Below are 19786 nucleotides of genomic sequence, written 5' to 3' on the forward strand. Positions count from 1 at the left end.
ATGATAGAACCAGTTGGTTATTTTCAAGTGTAAAGAATGGTGAGATTTAGGGAAATAAGCATTCTGAAATATTTTCCCCGCCTGAACTAGAACATGACCTGTCCTGCTGCCTGGATGGGCTGTGCACCACTGCTGGTGTGGTGTACTTTTTCAGCAGCGGCGTGGTCTGTATTAGAAAAGTGCTCTTGCTGTCAGATCTGCGGATTCCATATAGATATATGTACTTCTTTGGCACATCTGTTTTTAGGAACAGATTATCCCCTTTCATTGCTTTATGCCAATTTTGAATTTCTGTGATACTCCTGAGAGCACTTTTTGAAAAAAAAAATTGAATATAGTTGACAGTATTCACTTAAAAAAAAAAATCTTTGTGCTTTAATTTAGTAATTCAGGTAACACATTATTCTAGGGTCTGCTAAATGCCAGGCACTATTTTAGGTATTGAGGATATGGGCAATAGACAAAACAAAAGTTCTGCCCTCAAAGAATTTATATTCTGGGTAGGGAGGAGATCGTGTTTTTGAAATGCAGTTATTTGAAGCATGATAAAAATCTACAGTATTTTTATAGCAAGTATTTTAAACTCCTAAAATTTGTTTTAAAAGAGTGTGCTTTGCAGAAATATCCTGTAAGAAAAGAACACAAAGAAAGTTTTTGTTCTTTGCTTTTATGTAAGTGTTGGTGATCAGACCTAAGGTCCCGCCGTATTTGGTAGGCGTTAGTTTCATCATATTAGTAAGCTATATAATATTGAGTTTGGTTTTTATATTGTACTTTAAATATGCTGTAAATGGTCTTTACTGGTTTGTCTGAGTTAAAATTCGGGAAGGCTCAAATGACCCTCTCCCAGCCACCTACGCATCTTGCCTGGTGGCTCTTAGGTATGAAGCAAGGGATGGTAGAAATGAGAGTGGATGGATTTGCCGTTGGGGGCTAGATTGTAGCCCCGGTGCCCTTTCTAGAGGGGTGTACTGGTTAGAAGTCTAAATTGTGGATTCTAACTTGTGTTGAAATCCTGGCACTGTCATGTAATAGTTTTATGAGGATGGGCACATTCACTTGGGCCTCAGTTTTCCCATTATAACATGAGGAAGAGCCTGTCACCAGCTACATTAGATTGGTAGGACTAAATGAGGTATTGTATGTTCAATGCGTTTCATCCTGTCTGGTCCATAGTAAGAGATCAATAAATGTTAAAGATAACTGTCACCGATCATCGCAGATACACTAATAGTAGTACAAGTAGTATACTGTTATTACGTCAGTGGTGATCAGCACATTTAGAAACATTTAGTTATGCTTTGCCTTGAAAATGCAGCAGAAATACTTTATTAACTCAGGATTCTTCAGGCCTACCTTTTAGAGTGTACTTCTGAGCAGAACTTGTCATTACTACATGTTTTGATAAAAATAGGTATGTTTTCTTACCCATTTCTGTTCAGTGGAGCTTAACAAAGTTTTATAGCTTTCTAGTCTTTAAATACCAAATGAATATTATTTTGCTGAGGGTCCCACGCCACTATTAATCATTTCAGTAATAACCCTTGTATCTAATATGTACTTTGTGTAGAAAGTACAAATCTTGACTTGTAATACATTTTTCTAAAATTCTTTTTGAAAGCATTTTGTGTAGCTATGGAACCGTGTCTGCTTTAATTAGAAAAGGCAGTAATCGTTTGTTCATTTTTTTTTTTTTTTTGTTCCTTGTTCCTCAATTCACTGCTCTAATTTATTCTTCTGTTGGAAGAGCAAGCATTATCATCCTCATTGTATCCCATGTTCTTCTTTACTTTCCATTTCGGTAGCCTGTGATAAAGTATTAGTTATTGACACAGAGGGAAATAAAATAGTTTTTTATTTGGTGACAACTGAAATAGTATGATTTTGGCATCTCTGCTGAGTAATCCTCCATGTGACGCAGAAACTTAAAAATATGAACTCAGCTGCCTTCACAAATGTATCTCTGATACACAGTTTGCAAGGACATTATGTGCTAGCTGCCAAGTGGGTAAAACACTGGGTTTATAAAATAGGGTGTAATACATTTCTTCTTGTCTGTATCTAATGGGGAGCTTTGACTTTGGAGAATTTGCACCAATAATAATCAATGGACAGGGATGCTGTTGACTGATGGACGGCACGGCCCATTCTCAGACCTTTCAGCTTCCGTCTTCTACCCGAAACCACCCAGGGGGCTCCTGTTACCTCCTACATGAGAACTAATCGCTTCATCGATATTATATTCAAAAGTTTACAAAGTGTTTCTTGGGCAAGGCATGTTGTGTTACCTTGGCAGAGAAAAAAATGACAAATATAACTTATTATAAAAAAGTGCAATCCTTTCCCTGAGCTATGTTAAATTTTAGAAAATTGCAACTATTATTAATACTGAGAAACAGGAGGGAAAATGTTTCATTGAACTAGAAAGCTGGGCAATTGAAATTTGTTCTTAAAATTTTTGTCTTCTTAATTCAGAAGGTTTTAAATGTCATGGGCTTATAGAATATGATAGCTGAAAGGGGCCTTCAAGGTAATGTTTGAAGTGTTTCGCTCTAGAAAATCGTGTGCCAGAGACCACAGGGCTAGGTGCGAGGCTGCTGGGTTTCTGTGCTCCATGCCTCCCGATGCGTGTGGCGTGGTGCTCTGCTGTTACCACACTCCACTGTCCATATCTCACTGTTCATTCTGAATTTATTCTTAATTCCATCCTGCCAGGCCTTATTTTTTCTCCCTTTCTTAGTTTTCCTCTTCATTTTTTAGCGATGCGCTTTCTTTACAGTTTTACTGAGAAATAAATGACATACATCCCTGAGTAAGCTGAAGGCACACAGCGTGATGGTTTGATTTCCATACAGTGTGAAATGATTACCGCAATGTATGTTCAGCTAACATCCGTCATCTCCTATAGATAAAATATAAAGGGAAGAAAGAGAAAAAGAAAAAAAAGAAAGTCCTCTTTGTGATGAGGACTCTCAGGATTTGCTGACCTAATAGTTTTCCCTATATCGCGCAGCAGGGTCAGCTCTCGTCGTCATGTACATTACATTCCTAGTACTGCTTCTAACTAGAAATCTGTACCTTTTGATCACTGAGTGTTATTTTCAACCTGCAAAATAATTTCTCCCCTCTTAATAATTACTTGACCTCAGGTCTGTGCTGTCATATATGGTAGCCACTATTTAAATTTAAATTAAACTTTTATATGGCTACTTAAATTTTGATTAACACTAATTAAAATTAAATAAAGTTCTCTTAGCCATATTTCAAGTGCTTAATGCATGTGCACCTAGCCCCTGGTTACTATAGTGGATAGTGTAGTTATAGAACATTTCTACGATCCCAGAAAGTTGGACTATAAGATTTTTGAGGGCAAGGGGCCATATATGTTGATAATAAGAACATAAAACTTAGGCTCTTGATGTTTTAGAATGTGTGAATGAACGCACACCCATGCTGTCCTTTAGTTCCTTGCCAACTTTTTAGTTTTGAAATAATATCCTTTTCTTGGACCATTTTCTGATCGGAGAGAAGTCAACAATTAGGTATTTTCCATTTACATGGTGTCTATAGTATGTAGCATGGACCATTTAATATATCACAAGCAGGAGAGGAGATTTAAGGTTATAGAAATACTTGTTGCATCATGTTCCTCGTGCAGCCAATCATTGAGCTAATGTAATATTTTAAATGCTTTTTTTTTTTTTTTTTTTTTTTTTTTTTTTTTTTTAAGTTATAATGGTGACTCCTTGGTGCTCATTCCTTGGCATGAACACAAACACCGAGATAAAGACTGGTGCGAGGAGCTGGAGTGCAGGTAAGGATGAGCCTGTGCGAGGGACCCTCATTTCTCCAGGATGCATGGGTAGAAGGCCCTGTTGCAGTGGTGTGCGGTAGGTGACCATGCACTTGATAGTCCCTGATTTACAGAGTTTGAGTGGAGTTGTTTTAAATACTTAATTGTTACATTACAGTTCTTTTTCTTTAATGACTTTTTTTTTAAGATTTTATTTATTGTTTATTTGAGAGGAACACAGACAGAGATAGTGAGAGAGAGCGTTAGCAGGGAGGAGAGGGAGAAGCAGGCCCCCTGCTGAGCAGGGAGCCAGATGTGAGGCTCCATCCCAGGACTCTGGGATCATGACCTGAGCCGAACCCAGAGGCTTAACTGACTGAGTCACCTAGGCGCCCACATTACAGTTTTTTTTTTTAATGGAAGAATACAAAGTATTCAAAAAAATGATCCTGATATACCAACTCTTTTCTTTTTAAAGTATTCCCTTTTAGTCTTTGATACACAGAAATAAAATTTTCATGGTTGTTATTATGGTATGCACACAGTTTTGTTTCTGATTCAATTTGAATTTTTATTTTGGTAAGACTTAACCTTGGAAAGCCTCAGAACGTGGAGTTATCCCCTACTGGCAAGGGGGTGGGAGATGAGGTGTGGGATTGAAAGCATGTGAATTCCCTTTTTCTCACTCTTCAAAGTCAGATAAATGGTCCTTTGCCATCTCTCCTTCCATATTTCCTCTACATGGAATCAGAGGTTAATATTTTGGATTCATGAACTGAGGCTAAGAACCTTCAGACTGATCCAGAAATCCTCCAGATTCCTGGCACCAGGCACAGCATAGAATGGGGTTGGAGTGCTAGAGTTGAACATCAGAGCGCTGAGTGAGAATCTATGTTCTGAACATTGAAGCTTTGGTTCCCTGCCACCTCCTAGGTCCTGGAGTATAGACATATTCCCCAAGCAGAAGTTTGGAGACTTCTTTTCTGGAGAGATGGAGTAGCCTCCGAGAAAAGGCCTCTAGATACTCACATGTTGTCCCAAAAGCTTTGTGCATTATCAGGTTGAAGTGAAGTCAGCAAACGGACAAGTCCTGCCACAGCCCTGGAGCTTCCTAGATGTCTGAGGACGGGCGCCGGCAGGTGGCACACGTAGAAAACGGTACTGAAAGGCAGAGACCACAGAAAAAGAAAACTTCAAAAATTAATACTGCCCAGGAGATAAGATAGTACAATTGTGAAGTAAAAAAAGGATTTTATAAAATAGGAACAAAGAACTATGAGAACTTTAGGGAAGAAAAAATATGATAGTTGGTGTCTAAAAACTAGAAGCGTTGAAAAATAAAAGCAAAGTACTTCTCCAGAAAGTAGAATAAAAATATTATAGAGCTCGATAAGAAAGCAAAGATAAAAAACAAACCTAATGTTCAAATTATAGGCATTCTAGAAAGAGATGACATAATAGAAGTGAAGAAATTTATAAGAAACATTTCAAGCCTATTATTTAGAATCGAAGGCCAGGAGTTTTCAGAGTGCAGTGTCCACTGCACTGAAGCGTACCATCACAACCTTCCAGAATATCCGGGCTGCAGTCTACCGGAGAGAAAAACATACTACATAAAAGGAAGTTTGAATTAGAATGACCTGAGATATCTCCAGAACAGCAATAGAAGCTAGAAGAAAAACTTCTGGTGGAAAATCTTTTTTGATTAGTATTCTTAGATCTAGCTAAAATCATCAATCAGGTATGAGGTTAATCACGTAAGGTCTTGTAAAATTTACCACCCGTGTACATCTCATTTCAGGAAGCCATAGAAAATGTGTTTTATTAAAATGAAGGAGTCAATGGAAAAAAAGAAAGCCATTAGATTCAGAACTGGGCTGTAACAAAGGCCGTGGCAACGGGAGGGCCCAGGATGACAGCTGCGTTCTTGTCGGGTGAGCTAGCAGCCGTCACAGACGAAGGGTGTGGATGGCTTCAAGAGCCAGCTCTCTTGGAAAAATTTTAAAAATGGAACAGGAATATTACCTGTTATGTTTGACTATTGGGAAAAATCTTTATAGTCTTTCATATTTTGCTGTTAATACATCTTTTAGAGAATTTGGAAAACATAGCAATGAATGCATAGACGTCAGTGGGCAGCACAGGAGGACACTTGGCATTTATTAACTCCAGAAAATGAAAAGTTGTTCAAAAAGAACAATAGTTGTGATAATGTACCACTTGGCTCAGGAGAAGATAATCATAATCACATAGTCATAATAATGCAAAGAATTAGTGGTTTAATTGAAATTGTGATGTTTCCATAGTGGAAGAAAAGAGTGTAGGGAAAGTGGATGGTTGTGGTTTAAGACAGCTGAATAGCACATAGGGTAGATAAATCAGAAATAGTCACAAGTACATACCGTTTAGATGCGTAGAGGAAAATCCAGGAAGATGGCTGACAGACATGAACATGGCGTAGAGGGCGGCAAGGACGGTGGTAGTATGGACTGTGTATGGAACTGCTGGCTTTTCATTTGATAGGGGTCTTTTCGTGCTTTTTGGATTTTTGAAACTACGTATACTGTCTGAAAAATGATAAAAGCCCTAAGCGGTAGTGTAATCATTTGGAAGCTCTCTTAATGTTACTGGTAACGTTGGCTGTTTCTTTTCATTTTATTGTGGGATGGATACCTGAGATCATGGAGTAAGTAATTCTTAGTTACCTTTTTTACTCCAGTAAGTTTTAGTGTTGTGGCAATTGAGTGTCCTGCTGTGTTTTTGCTGTTTGCTTTTTAAAAGTTGTTTTTAGGGGTACCCAGGAGACACAGTCAGTTGGGAGTCTGGCTCTTGGTTTTGGCTCAGGTTTTGACCTTGGGGTCAGGAGATCGCCACCCCCTGTCAGGCTCTGTGCTGAGCAGGGAGTCTGCTGGAGATTCTCCCTCTGCCTCTGCCTCTCCTGCTTGTGCTCTCTCTCTCTCTCCAAAATAAGTAAATCTTCAAAGTTTTTAATTTGATTTTCATTTTTTAATCAAAGTTGTATATATTTGCAAGTAGATTAAAGAGCTAAAATTTCTACAAAGCTTGTTGTTAAAAAAAAAAAAAAGCAAAGCCCAAACCTGAAGCAATTACTTTTAATTCTTTCAGGTGATAGTTTTGCTATTAACTCTGTATCTCGGAGTAATAATTGTGTTGGTACTTGATTCCTTAGTCCTGGCCGTTAACTGTGGGCTTCCTAGAACGGAAGGTAATGGTGAGCACGTACCCTGCTCCTTCCGAGCGTGCATGTGACATCCTTCATGCCGCTCCCTTTAACGATCTTGTGCTGTCATTTCAGGGGAGTTGCGGGGGACAGTGGAACTTAAACGTGTGGTCTTCATCAGCCGTATTGAATTAGAAGTCATCACTTAGCAACTGTAAGGAGAGGTTGAAGAGGTAGAGAAACTGATGATGGTGCGAGGTCAGGGCCAGTGGGCAGGGTGATAGGCAGAGGCAGGTGAATTCTCTTATTTCCAGATGGGCTTTTGAGAGAGTAGCGGGGGCAGAGCACCGACCCATCCATCCCGTGCTTCCCGGCCTTTGTGTTATTCTAGGTAGATGAAAGGCAAGAGGGCATTTCTTTTTTGACCAGCTGCAGCAGGCTGAAATGTAAGCGGGCTTGCTGTGCCAGAACCCCCAAAACAGAAAATGAAAAGTCAGAAGAAGTTTGACAGAGGAAGATGGTACAGATTTTCAGGATTACAAGACGTATGGTGTTGCTGTTTCTCTTAATTGGTGTCTGTCCTCTGCTAGATACAAGAATACCGAAGGAGGCAAAGCAGATGCAGGTCCTGTTCTCGGGAAGTTTATACTCTGGTGGGAAAAACGGTCCTGCTGTACATGACCGACGTGAGGGGTGCTCGGAAAGCCCGGGCCGGGGGGCGTGGGGAGCGTGTCACAGGGAGACCGCCGCTTGGAGGCGGGCAAGGAAGGTCGTCCTGGCAAAAGTCTTGTGAAATCTGAGATTTGAAGAATGAGCAGGATTTCATTTAGCCTTGTGGAGGACAAGTTTGGCAAAAGAGAGCAGGGTGTGTTCTAAGCAGAGAGGAGAGCATGTTGGAAGATACTCAAGGCGATGTCCCCTTCGAGGACTAAAAATAAAGACCTACCTTGTTGAAGGAGCCAGAACAGAAGTGAGATTGGCACCAAGATGAGGCTAGAATATTTTACAGCAGATTTACAGGGTCTAAAAGTAGGCACGGGGATGATAAAATCAGGTTTCTGTTTTTATAAAGATAACTGTATTACCCAAGGAGATCCTGAATTCAGTTTTGATCTTGTTGCATTGGAAGTGCCCGTGAAACATGGACGAGCATAGGGAGATTTGGGGGCTTCTGAGTGGAGTGTGGCTTGGGGGTCAAATAGCGTCATTATTTTGTGTGTGGTAGCTCATGTGGTAGTCAAAGGCGAGATCAAGGGAGAGTCCGGCGTGAGCAGGGAGGAGAGAGCTGCACTGGGTGTGGCGAGGGGCCAGGATGCAGGAGTCGGTTGGAGGAGGCTAGTCCGATGGAGGCGACCCTGAAGGAGCTGCCAGGAAGATGAGAGAAGGCAGACAGCCCCGCATACCACAGTGAGGGAAGCCAGTTTCCGGCAGGAGAAAGCAGCGAAATTCTGTCCGTGGTGAGAGGGAAATATTAAGGACTGAAAAAAAGTATCAAAGGACCTCAGAGTTGCTCATGGGTATTTTTTCTCTGGTAAAATAGGCAGCTTTAAAGATTTTGGGGGAAATGTGACTTTTTTTTTTTTCTTCATGACAGTGATGGGGGAAAACCACCGGTCAGACTGTTAATGGAGTTGTGACACTAGCTGAGCGAAGGGGTACCAGTTACAAGCCCAGCGGGTTGTCTGAGGCCTGGGACTAAAATGCCCAAGTCTTTACGGGCTTTGTCTGCTCGCATATTCCAGCTGCTGATAATTCCAATAAAAATTCTACCTGTAAATGAAAAATGAAGCACCTGTTCCAGGCCACACGAACTTCTCTGTGTACTTAATTTATATTATTTTGAATACCCTGGCATTCTACCCATTTTATATGACTAAAATGAGTCTGAAATTAGGCTTAGCTCAGTAATTAATGCAGAGTTTCAGAGCTTTCAGCAGTGGAATGTGCTTCGGTTCTGATTCCAGAGGCCGCTGCCTGGTAATGGTCACCGTGAGAGCACCTGTCCCTTGCCACAGGCTGGCTCAGATGAATGGTGTCCCTAGCGGCGCACAGCAGTGTTCCATAGGTCGCTTTGAACTATCTTGGTTCAAGTCCTTTTTTTAGTCCTTGATTATGGAGGGCAGTTGTCCAAGATCCTCCTCTTAAAAACTCCTCATAATTTGTGATCCCTGGGCTGTTGTCCTTGGGTCCATTCCTCTGGGGGTTCTTCTTTACCTACGGTGAGTGGCACAGAGCGGTCCCGTACTTCACAAATGTCAGCGAGGGGCCACATTGTGACACTGACTAATGGTATATTATAGATGCAAATAAGGCGTATTCCCTCTGATTTTGATGAACATGGAAAACAAGGTTTCTGAATTTATATTTGAGTTAGACCTACCTGGAGGTGTTTTTCCCACATGAGGTCTGGCTGGCCATCGCAGGAGGCTTGATTTAGTGCGCCTGTGGCAGGCTCCCAGCCCTGTGCGTTTGGTAAAAGCCTCCCAGGGTGATTTTGATTTTGTTAATACTTAGTTGATTGATTTGTGGCATGGCTCTTTTGATTTATTGTCCATTCTGATTTTTTTAATTGGGAAGTCTAATAGGAAAATAAATTAAGCATCCCCCAGATGTCCCATGTATCTTGCAAGTGTGCCCACAGATATGGGAAAACACATACAAACCCCCCCAGCCCCCAACATACATACGCACATACTCCCTGCCTCTGTCACCGCTCCCTCCCCATCTCTGTTCTGGCTCTCTCTCTCTCTTTCACAAAATTCTAATTTTTCCCCGCATTCCAGTCAGTTACTAATTGTTTCTTCTGTGGTTTCCAGAATGGTGGTTGAGCCGCGTCTCCAAGATGAAAGCGAATTCTTGTATGCCGCCCAGCCCGAGTTACTGAGGTACAGGACGCCGGAGCTTACAGTGGACAAGGTTATGGACTGGTATCAGACCAGAGCAGAGGAAATAGAGCATTATGCCCGACAGGTGAGGGGAGGATGACAGCGGATCCTCTGTACCGCACTGGGGCCTTAGGACTCCGTGTGGGTCCTGGCAGCCAGCCAGGGAGCCAGGGATCGTGGGTTTCGTTTGCAGAGATAAAGTGAATATGTCTTACTACTTTTGTTCTTTCCTTCTTTGCCTCACAAGCTTTTGTGGCTTTTCTGGGGATTCTTAAAAAGCAAATACATAGAAGAAAAATGGCTCAAAATCTTTCTCTAAAATGTAAGTTGCAAAATATGATACATCCTATCCGTGATTTTCCATTTATTTATTTTATTTTGTATTTATTATTATTTTTTATTTTCCATTTATTTTTAATAGGCTTAATACCATATTAGTGGAAATGACTGTATCAGCCCAGAAATACTTGACCAGCTCCCTGTCCTAGTGCAGTAATGCAGTTGGTTTTCATTTTGCTTTTTAGGAACCTTGTTTGAGGCTCTCTCTCTAATTAGTTTTCCTCAAATCTAAGCCTAATTCCCCTCAGTTCCCCTGTGCCTTTATGGAGCTGCAGGGGAACCACATTGGACAATGGAAGAGAGGGATGAGGATGTACTGAACCTTAGGAGGTCTGAATGCTAATCTCAACTCTTCCACTAACGCACCTCATGACTCTGGATCTGTCACTTACCTTTTTTGCACGTGGATTTTTTTCATGGGCTTGGTTCCTATACCAAGGGCAGTGAGAACAAAGAAAATACATAGGCGAGAATATTAAAAATTCTGCTAATTGAGTGCAATAGTTGTCTTCATCTTAGAGAACAGAAGTTGGCAGTTCAGAGGGAAGAATGGCAGAATGTACATTGAAATCTCATTCAGGGTCTGGTCATTGGATGCCTTTTTATTTCTACTTGTAGTCTTGGCCTTGGACCACCTATCCTACCCTCAGTTTTTCATTTGACAGGAAGGGTGATTTCTAAAAAGTCTGATGAGCAGCAGTACTGTGGGATGGAATTTGCACCTTTGTTTACATTTCTACTTAGTGGTTGGTGCGGCCCTGTGTCTTTGATTTGATAGTCTCCTTGAATTTCTGCTTAACTTTTACTGTTCATAGAGTTGAAGAGGAGTTACTTGTTGGAGCTGATGGTGATATTATAGATCAAACTTTTGGGGAGGGTGGGCCAAGAATATTTTATTGACTTTCCAGGTCTTTGAAGATGGCTGAGGACCATAGTACATTTGAAAATGTTTAGAATCCTGATACTGGGATGAGAAAAATCTCTGGAGGTGCTCTGGCCTAACTCCCTGTGTGCTTTGTACTTTGAGTGATAACGATGTGTCGGTGTAGGTCTATCGATTGTAACGAGCGATCCACTCCAGGGTGGGCTGTAGATAATGTGGGAGGTCGTGGGGTAGGTGAGGGTAGAGGCTCTGGGGGAAGTGGCTGGACCTCTTCATTTTTGCTGTCAACGCTGCCCTAAAATGTGAAGTCTATAAAGAGTAAACGGAAAGGAAACTATAGAGCTTTCTGAAATTTAAGTTTATTAACAGTCTAGTAATAATTCCTAGACATCTTGAATTCATTGTGTGGAATTAGGAGTAACTATAAAGAGAAGTGATTTGGGGATGCTTTGTTTAGCCTTCCTTTCTTTCTTTCATCTCTTCCCTTTATATAAAAACACTCCTAATAGAAGCATTATTCTCCAGCTTCATTTTATTTATTGATGCTTCATGTGGCTTATGCTACAAAGTGTTATCTAACATAGTTTTTATCTTTTTCATTTTTAGAGACTTAATTGATGTGGGACTTCTATTTCCTTGGTGCCTGCAAATGCCTTTTAGCAAAACCTGTCTGTTGGATTAGGAAGTGTGTAGAGTAGTGAAATTTATCCAGTGAGGGCTCGGGGTACGTGGCATAATTCAAGTTGCATTAGAGCCTGCTTTCATTTAAGGTGTCAATAATTTGGTTTTAAAACATTTTTACCTCTGTAAGTATCTGGGAAAGCAACAACTTCAGAGTTGATACGAGGAAAATAAATCTGGATCACAAAATTGGAGAGTGTTACAAATGGCGAATATGCTGTATGTGTTAAACCATTATTAGCACAAAGTTGTGTTTTATGCATCAGGCTTTCTTCATGTTTTCTGAAAATTCACCTGTGATAGTTTTTTTTTTTTAAATTGGTATACAGGTAGATGTGTTTTTTCAGATGTGAACTGTGTTTTTATTACTAGAAATCAGGTAAAAAATATTTACCTGTTGAAGTATTACCAGATCACTCCTGTTTTGCCTCAAGCCTTTCCTACCTATAGTTTCCCCCCACCTTGTGTTTCCTGGCACTGTTCTTTCTAAGTGAAAATGCATTTCTTCTCTTTTCATTTCATCTGTACCGGTGGGCCCTGGGGCTTTGAAGGGCTTTAAGGGCGGTCCGTTAATATTGCTCCGTGTTCTTCCTAGCCCTGCGTGCGCTGCCCCCCGCTTCTCTGCTCCTCCCAGCCCACCACCGTCTCATTTGCAGATGTTTTTGCTTTGTGTTTCACTGGGGAACCTGAGAACTCCGTTCCCTTGGTCCTTACTCTTTCCAGCTTTTCCCAGAGGAAGAGATCTCCCCTCTTGCATCCGGGGTGCTGCTTTCCTTACATGCTCTGGATTCCACATCCTGGCCTGCTCAGGGCTGTTCTGCGGCTCTTGGCTCTCTCCCCAGTGTCTTCAACCCCTCCTTCTCGACTTTGTGCCTATTTTTTTTTTGGCCAGAAAGTTCAAACCGCTTCTGTTTTACAAATACAACAGCAAAACCCGAGAGTCCTCATCTCCCGGCTTGGGTTGCAGCTGTCTTCCCTCTGTCACAACTCAGCTCCGAAATAGTCCCCTGTGCTCTCGGTTGTCACTTTCTCAGTGATTCTTTCCTCCTCATTTGTCTGGAGTCTGGCCACCCCTGCCACGCCGGGGAAACTGCTCCATGTCCGATTCCCTTCCTGTGTTACTTCACACATCGTCCTCGGAAACCACTGCTTCCTCTCCCGTAGTCTCCTGTGCGCGGCGTCTGAGGGGGTCTCAGTGCTTTCCCCCTTGTCCTAGGCTCCGCTATCCGTTTTCATCTCTGGGTGGCTCACATCTTTTGGCTGGTCCCTTGAATTTTGCTGTCCCCCCGGGGGCTACTCTTGTCACTAGTCCAGAGTCTTCTAATACTAGTCACTGTGGTTCTCCCCACTGGCCTCCTTGTTTTCTGGTCAGTTCCTTTCCAGTTCGTCATTCCGTGAGTACTGAGTATTCCTTCTCAAGTGTGTAAACCGACTTATGACATGCCCCCGTGGAAAGTCTTTGGTAGTATTTGCATTTCAGGATAAATGGCAACTTCCTTAGCTTGGGGAACAGCATTCTCCGTTCTACGGCCCCGCCTTGCTGCCTTAGCCATGTTTCTGGTCGCTTCGCTTCAGACCATCTTCTCCGCCTTAGGGAACTAACCACACTCTCACAGCACATCCCGCGTCTCGGCCTTGCATGCTGGGCTCCCGCCTGCCTTCCTCTCCTTCCTTCTTGACCTGCCTGTATCCATGGATTCGTGGAAGTGCATTTCAAGTCTTCCTCCCCGGGGGGGCTTGGTGACGGGTTGGGCTGCACGCCTTTCCTTGAGGGCCCGCTCGCCTCGCTGTACTTCAGCTTTTGACGTGACAGGTCAGTTTTCCGACGAGGTGGAGAGATCACTGCAGGAGGAGACCTCTTCTTCCTCAGTTTCATATTCCTAACCGTGAGAATGGTGCTCAGTTCAGAGGAGGCCCCCAGTACATAACGGGTCGTCTAGGAGTAAGGGAGTAAGCGAGGGGTGCGAGGTGCCGGGAGCGAAGGTCACGTTCATTGATTTTGCCATCAGAGGTCCGTCCTTTCATCAACCCAGTCAAGGGTTAGGGACTCACATTGCTGTGTTCTGAGCATGTCTACGAAGATCAGTCCTCACTGTGGTCTAAATGAAACGTAAATATTTGCATTGAGACAGAGAAGGTGTCTCCCAGAGTTCACCATTCAGCGAATGTTTTCTGAATGCTTTTTCTCTGGGGGGCGCCGTGGAAGGATAGGTAGGTACTGAACGGGGATGTAAAAGCAAAAATGTTTGTTTCCAGAGCCAAGTGATAGAGTGAAAGTAGGATTGATTTGGCATTACCACTAACTAGCACCCCCCCCCTGCTTGTTAATGTTGTGAGAATTAAATTGACAAATATATGTAAAACTGCTCTTAAACTGTCATGCTTTATGAATTTAAGATAGTTGTCTTTCTTTTATTATCTTTAGTATTTCTTGCTGATTGTTTCGAAACAGCTTGACGATATATTTGATGAAGAACTCTACTGTTTTTGCACTAAGTAAATGTATGTTGCTGATAATATAATTTTATATAAGGTGATTAGCAGAATTAGATTCTGTGCTGGAGGCTTTTACTTGAGAAGATGTGGGAGACACAGAACACTGAGATTTACTGTCGCTTTTCTGTTTCAGGTCGACTGCGCGTTGTCACTCATTCGACTTGGAATGGAGCGGAACATTCCTGGTTTGCTGGCTCTGTGTGATAATTTGGTTACTCTGGAAGCTTTGGTTTACGAAGCCGGGTGTGATTTAACCCTGACCTTGAAAGAACTCCAGCAGATGAAAGACATTGAAAAACTAAGACTACTGATGAATAGTGTAGGTTTTATTTTAACTTTCTTCTTAAGCATTCCCTATGTACTCTGATTAATGTGGGTCTCAAAGCTGAAGATAAAATGTCCTCCAGACCCGAGCACTTAGTAAATAAAGGAAGGTTTCTTGTTTTAAAAAATAAATAAAAATAAAAAAGAAATTAAAAATTAAAAAGAAATTAAAAATAAATTTTAAAAAAATCTAATTTTTGAATAAATTACCGAAAGTATCCCCAAATTATTTTGGCTCTTTTTATACCTTGCTTGCCCTTTATTCATACTCCTCTGTATAAAACTTTTTTTTTTCTTTTAGCTAGGCATATTTCTAAACTAGCTGGCTATTCTAATAATCATGTTTCTAGTCCTTCATTATGTTAAAATTCCCAATTACTTAAATATTTCACTTACACAGAAATACTGGCGTTTATAGGGCTAGGTGCTTGTGAGAAGAAAACATCATGGCTTAGGACTCATGACCTTAGGAGAATTTGCCCAGCACTTTTAGATTCTTCCTGGGTCACCCTGGGGTGAAAGTGCACTCCCGCACTTTAGGACCTGGTTTCTGCCGAGCCCACTGAATAGAGAGACACCCCTGAGACAATAATGGTGGCGCTGCCGGGCGCTATCTGTCAAGGGACACCTCATGTAGTCTTTGCTCTTGGGCAGCCTGGTTCCAATGGGCCGGGTGAGGGGAGGAGCCATGGCTGCCTCATGTGCTCTCTTCTCTCCCTGACTAACTAACTTACTTCCTCCCTCCCTTCTTTCTTTTCCTCTCTTCTCTTCTCGTCTCTTCTCTCTTCTCTTTCTTCCTCCTGTACTTTCTTTTTCATCTTCCTTCCTTTTTCTTCTAGTCATCTTTCTCCCTCAGGTGCTCCCTTCCCTTTTGCTTAGTAATTTTTACCCCTGAGAAACCCACCCAGTGAAAACTGACTTGTATTATAGGTAAGACTCCTTTTACAGGACTTAGGTGGATCTTCTGGAATAAATAAAAGAAGGAATTGTGTAATGTCAGGGAGAATGAGTAAAATCATGTGTGTCATTTGGAGTTTTGTGAAGGTGGATATAAAGGAGCGAAACAAAAGAGGAAAGGAAAAGGGAGAGATTCTGGGATTTTATACAGAAGACGGTCCTCAAGTGGTTCCCTTCTAGAGCTCTTCAGTGCTCCTGTCTCTGTCTCTCTGCTTTTTTCTGTTTCACTCTTCCTATCCATGATCACTCTCTCTCTCTCTGTGCACACGCGCGTGCGTACAGACACACACACACACACACTCACACACACTCACATTTTTGGGGTAGAATCTCTCTCTGCTCTGGGAGACCTCATGTTGGAGTTGTAGTAGTAGCGTGTTGGTCTTCCAGAGCGGGGCGTAGGTTGTGAGGGACCATGGTCATGCTTGGTCCCTCACAACTCACCTCTGAGGTGAGCTGGGGTATCTGTTATAGTAAGCATTGGGCTTCTGTTGTTTCACATTAGTTTGATCATATGTGAGGTTTAGAACTTGTTGTCTGGAATAATCAGGTATTGAATGTGTTTTTTTGGTTAATTGTGTTTTCAGTGTTCTGAGGACAAATATGTGACAAGTGCGTACCAGTGGATGGTTCCTTTTCTTCATCGTTGTGAGAAACAGTCTCCTGGTGTGGCTAACGAGCTATTAAAGGAATATTTAGTAACGTTAGCTAAAGGGGACTTAAAATTTCCCCTGAAGATATTTCAGCATTCCAAACCAGATGTAAGTAGAAACTAACTTTTTAAGATCCTCTGTGCTTCTTTCTCTGCAGAATTAGGTTTTATTTGCCAATTTGTTATAATAGGATTTATAAGTAATTTCCCTTTAAACAAAAGGAAACGGTTGTCATGTTATTCTTTTCTTTTTTTATTATTATTTAAATTTTATTTAACATCAATTAACATATAGTCTTTTTTTTAAAAATTTTTAAAAGATTTTATTTTTTTATTTGATAGAGAGAGAGAGAGATCACAAGCAGGCAGAGAGAGAGGAAGGGAGACAGGCTCCCGGCTGAGCAGAGAGCCCGATGCAGGGCTCAATCCCAGGACCCTGGGATCTTAACCTGAGCCGAAGGCAGAGGCTTTAACCAGCTGAGCCACCCAGGTGCCCCAATTAACATACAGTCTTTTATTAGTTTCAGAGGTAGAGTTTAGTGATGCATCGTTTGCATGCAACACCCAATGCTCATTCCATTAAGTGCCCTCCTTAATGGCCTTTCCCCCAGTTAAGCTACACCCCCACCCACAACACCTACAGCAACCCTCAGTTTGTCTCCTAGAGTTCAGTGTCCTTTTTTTAAAGTATCTTATTTATTTATTTGATAGAGAAAGCGCGCAGAGCATGAGTAGGCAGAGCAGCAGGCAGAGGGAGGGAGAAGCAGACTCCCCGCTGAGCAGAGAGCCTGTTGGCAGGGCTCGATCCCTGGACCCTGGGAACATGACGTGATAACCTGAGCTGAAGGCAGACGCCCAGCCATCTGAGCCACCCAGGTGCCCCTAGAGTTCATTGTCTTTTATGGTTTGCCTCCCTCCCAATTTGACATTTTTTCCCCTTCCCTTCCCCTATGTTCATCTGTTTTGTTTCTTAAATTCCACATATGAGTAAAATCATGGGTTCTCATGTATCCTTTAAACATGTTTCAATTCAGTCCATTTTTTTAGGAGTTCATGTTTCTTTATTCCAAAGTTTGTTGACTTTCTGTTTCTATCGATTATATGTATTGATATATATTAAGACGAGAAAAACTAATACTTGATAGATAATTGAATTCTTAATATAGACAGGCTCTGTACAAGTGTTGACTCATTTAATCCTTACAACAATCCTATGAGGTGGGTATTGTTATTAGTCATCGGAGGAGAGAAAAATTGTGATACAGAGCAGTCAGGCAGTTGCCCAGGGTCACACAGTAAGGAGTGGAGTCTGGATTCACACATGGGCTGCTGCTTTTTTTTTTTTTTTTAACACATGGGTCTTCTAATTTCACAGCTGTGTTCTTCTTCATTAAGCTTTACCCTAACACCAACAGAAGAGGAAAAGATTCTTGCCCCTTAGGACCTTCAAAATATTTATGAAAATCTTCATATTTATGAAAATATTTATGAAAACTCATAAGGAAATCTATAATTATTCTTAATAATTTTGATATTTGCTTGAGAGTACTATATGGTTGACTCTCAAACAATGCAGTGTTTAGGGGCACTAGCCCCCCACCCCCTATGCAGGCGAAAAATTTGTGTATAATTTTTGACTACCCCCCCCACCAAACTTAACGATCAGTAGCCTACTGTTGACCTTACCAATAACATAAACAGTTGATTAGTTTTAGAAAATGGTAAGCTAGAGAAAGGAAAGTGTTATTAAGTCATACGGAAGACAAAATGCATTTACAGTACTGGATTCTGTTTATGAGTAAGCGGACCCTCGCAGTGCCGGGGTCAGCTGTATTTATAGGTCTGTACTTCTGCGGGATTCAAATGGTTGTTCACATTCAGTGGCCGTAAATGATTTTAAGTGCAGCATATTGTTGCGAAGTAAATAACCTCTTAATTTAGCCATAAATCAAATGTGTTGTTTCAAGAGACAGTGGCTCCCTTTCTGTTGGAGGGGCTCACGCAGGAAGTGGCATAGCACCATCACTGTAAGGCACTGACTTTATAGTCCTCTTCAAAGCCTTGGATTGGGTTTCAAGCAGAAGCGATGTAAGGCCCTTCCTATCCTAAATTCTAAGTGAGGGCACTTCCTTGGGCTGGCCTGTGCTGCAGTCTGAAGTCCTCTGAAGTATATGGCCACAGACCCTATAACCAGGATAAAAAAAAGAAAGCATTGCTTAAGTAACCTTACACATTTTCTTCATTTCTGACAAAGGGTTGTTTGTCAAACGTGTCTCTGTTCTTCGGCTGTTTAAAATTTTCCATCTTCTCCTAGGCAGTTCCCACTTAGTATTCTGATTTTGAATTTGGGGTGGTTTGCTGTGAGCCGAGGGTGTGTTGCTTCTGACAGCGGAGCACTGTTCGAGCAGCAGGATGGATTGAATATGAATGTTTTATGAGGAAGAAAGAAGTGACTTTAAATTCCTTCCAGTAATCTTGTTTGTGATTCTTCTTCCTTACAGAGCCTTGGAAATCCTTTGTGTGTCGTCAGCTTTTCATTGTTTTTACTTGGTAATTTAGTATGTGCCTTTTGAATAAAACATGCAGCCATTTGCTTTTGTTGAAATATCTAAACATCAAAGCAGAAAACAGTGGGGTTGTTGGGCTCCCCCTTTCCAATCTATCCTCTTTACCTCTATCACTATTATCTTTCCTCAACGGAAATTTGGTCATGTCATGATCTGTGGGAAACCAGTGTCTACAAGTAAATGTTAGGCTCTCTGGAGGGGCTTAGAAGGTTCTTTGTGGTCTGTTTCCAATCCGTCTCTTTAGCCTCATTTCCCTCTGAGAGTGACTGTGCTAGTCCACTCACTCTGACCTTCTCAACCTGTCTTCATGCTGTCTGTCTGTCCTTTCATGCCTCTTTTTGCTTTTATAGACGATTTCCTTTGTTTGGGATGGTCCGCTTCCCTTTTCTTCCCTTTACAGACACCTGCCTGTCCTTCAGGATTCTCTCTGCTAGGAGACCTGTGACTTCTCTGTGCGATGACAGGTCTTGTCCTTGCCTCTGTAATAACGCACATCACACTGTGTCATAATTCATGTTCACGTGTTTCTCTTTTCCTCCCTTTTTTTCCCTATGTGTGTTCTCTATGTCTCAGTCTTCTGTGTATTACCAGGAAGTCAGCGCTTTGCAGAGAGTAGGTGCTTAGTACATTTAGTCAGGGCAAATGATGGGTGAATGATTGAAACTGGGTTTCATTATGATGCTCTAAGACCACTTGCTAATGTTTGTTTGCTTTATTAGGATTGTGCTTGGAGCACTGTTTTTATTTTATTTTACTTGACTCTTCACAGAAAGAATGTACCTTGGATCTGCCATGAGTCAAGCACAGTGTTTATAGAATATAGCAGGAAACAGGAGCAATGATTTCTGTATCAGACAGCTCAGGCTAAGTTATGTTGCATTAACAAACCATCACCAAATCCGAGTAGTTTAGAATGGCAGACATTCATTTCCCACAGTCACAGTATAGGCTATGGTTGGGCTTCTGCTTTGTTCCATGTCTTGTTATGACTTGGCTAAAAGAGCAGGCCCCTTTCTAAGCTGTGGCCC

General features: G+C 41.7%; 1 protein-coding gene across 2 annotated transcripts in view; it reads left to right on the plus strand.

Annotated features, from left to right (window-relative positions):
• The window catches only part of LOC111154100 (neuroblastoma amplified sequence), a 333307-nt gene that overhangs the window by 117726 nt on the left and 195795 nt on the right, over positions 1-19786 (plus strand). For both annotated transcript variants that reach the window (XM_022513484.1, XM_022513482.1), the window contains exons 22-25: positions 3731-3814; positions 9791-9944; positions 14392-14577; positions 16127-16300. In XM_022513484.1, coding sequence (XP_022369192.1) covers positions 3731-3814; positions 9791-9944; positions 14392-14577; positions 16127-16300 — 598 coding nt within the window. The remainder of the gene's footprint in view (positions 1-3730; positions 3815-9790; positions 9945-14391; positions 14578-16126; positions 16301-19786) is intronic.

This window comes from Enhydra lutris, unplaced genomic scaffold (assembly GCF_002288905.1).
Source record: "Enhydra lutris kenyoni isolate GAN:26980312 unplaced genomic scaffold, ASM228890v2 scaffoldscaffold35, whole genome shotgun sequence".
Taxonomy (NCBI): Eukaryota; Metazoa; Chordata; class Mammalia; order Carnivora; family Mustelidae; genus Enhydra; species Enhydra lutris.